The 1,703-nt window shown below is 30.5% G+C and overlaps 1 protein-coding gene across 1 annotated transcript in view; it reads left to right on the forward strand.

The window, feature by feature from the left end:
- LOC106460270 (beta-arrestin-1-like) overlaps positions 1-1,703 on the forward strand; it is a 38,705-nt gene that overhangs the window by 24,077 nt on the left and 12,925 nt on the right. The window contains exon 5 of the mRNA XM_022386939.1: positions 586-833. Within this exon, the coding sequence (XP_022242647.1) occupies positions 586-833 (248 nt within the window). The remainder of the gene's footprint in view (positions 1-585; positions 834-1,703) is intronic.

Here is a 1,703-nt window from a genome sequence, read left to right on the forward strand (position 1 = left end):
ATGGTTAAATACAGTTATATGGAAGATTCATGGTTAAATACACTGATTCAGATGATACAGTTATATGGAAGATTCATGGTTAAATACACTGATTCAGATGATACAGTTATATGGAAGATTCATGGTTAAATACACTGATTCAGATGATACAGTTATATGGAAGATTCATGGTGAAATACATTAAGTTGGTGTAGTTATTAGAAGACTCATGGTTAAATATGGTGATACAGTTATTAGAAGACTCGTGGTTAAATATGGTGATACAGTTATTAGAAGACTCATGGTTAAATATAGTGATACAGTTATTGGAAGACTCGTGGTTAAATATGGTGATACAGTTAATGGAAGACTCATGGTTAAATATTGTGATACAGTTATTGGAAGACTCATGGTGAATTACATTGGTTCAGTTGATACGGTTATTGATTCAGCTTGTACGGTTATTGGAAGACTCGTGGTAAAGTATATTGACTTTTTCTTTTTCCCTTTAGTTGTTTTTGTTTATTTCCTCTTTTAGATTTTTAATTTCATTATGCTTAATTATTAAAAATATAAGATATTCTCTCTAAATTTCCTTCTCTACAGATGGCGTGATTTTAGTGGATCCTGAATACTTGAAGGAGCGTAAGGTGTTTGGACATGTTTTGGCAGCCTTTCGATATGGCAGAGAGGACTTGGACGTCTTAGGACTGACATTTCGAAAGGACTTGTACTTAGCTTCTTCACAGATATATCCCCAAGAAGAAGCGGCTGAAACAAAACAACCATTGACACGGCTTCAGGAAAGACTCATTAAAAAACTAGGGCCAAATTCTTACCCCTTTTACTTTGAGGTTAGGAGTGTAATGTTTTTAGTTGTGACAAAAAATACAGTCTATTTTTGCCCAGTAAACCAGGTAGTAAATGGTTTATTTTCAGTAAAAGTTATCAAGTTTGAAAAAGCGATTTTCCACGAATTAATCATTTTTACAGAAAGTGGCACCTGGTATGAAATCAATAACACACATCTTGAAATAAACACCTAAAATAGCTACATTTATTTATCTGTTTCTCTGCTATTGAACTATCATCTCCTTAATTGTAATCAAAAATGCACAGTTTAAAAAATTCTGAAAAAGCTTGCATTTAGTTACCAAACAGAAAAAGCTGTAAATAAATTAATTAAGTAAAATTATAGTAAAAGATTAAAAAATGAAATTATTTTTTAATATTTTAAATCATACTTGTCAGTAGCAGAGATAACTTGTTCTGTGGTTCTGTTAACTATATACACGGTAAGAAAGAAAATTGCAAAGCACAGAAGAACTTTTGACATTGTTGCTCTCACTGTTTGGATCAAGTTGCAATATATGCTCGATCTGAACTCTGTTTGCAGCAGTACATTTTCTTTCATGTTATTAGCAAATGTGTGTTTATTTGAAACTCAATCACTGCTTTACGCTGCAAATTGAATTAACTAGTATGTTTTTATAACATACCTTCTAGAGTTGAAATGATTATTAATATTACAAATGGTTGTTAGGTTATACATGATTATACATGAATTAACTAGTATGTTTTTATAACATACCTTCTAGAGTTGAAATGATTATTAATATTACAAATGGTTGTTAGGTTATACATGATTATACATGAATTAACTAGTATGTTTTTATAACATACCTTCTATAGTTGAAAAGATTATTAATATTACAAATGGTTGT

The sequence above is a fragment of the Limulus polyphemus genome, unplaced genomic scaffold, assembly GCF_000517525.1.
Source record: "Limulus polyphemus unplaced genomic scaffold, Limulus_polyphemus-2.1.2 Scaffold738, whole genome shotgun sequence".
NCBI classification, from domain to species: domain Eukaryota; kingdom Metazoa; phylum Arthropoda; class Merostomata; order Xiphosura; family Limulidae; genus Limulus; species Limulus polyphemus.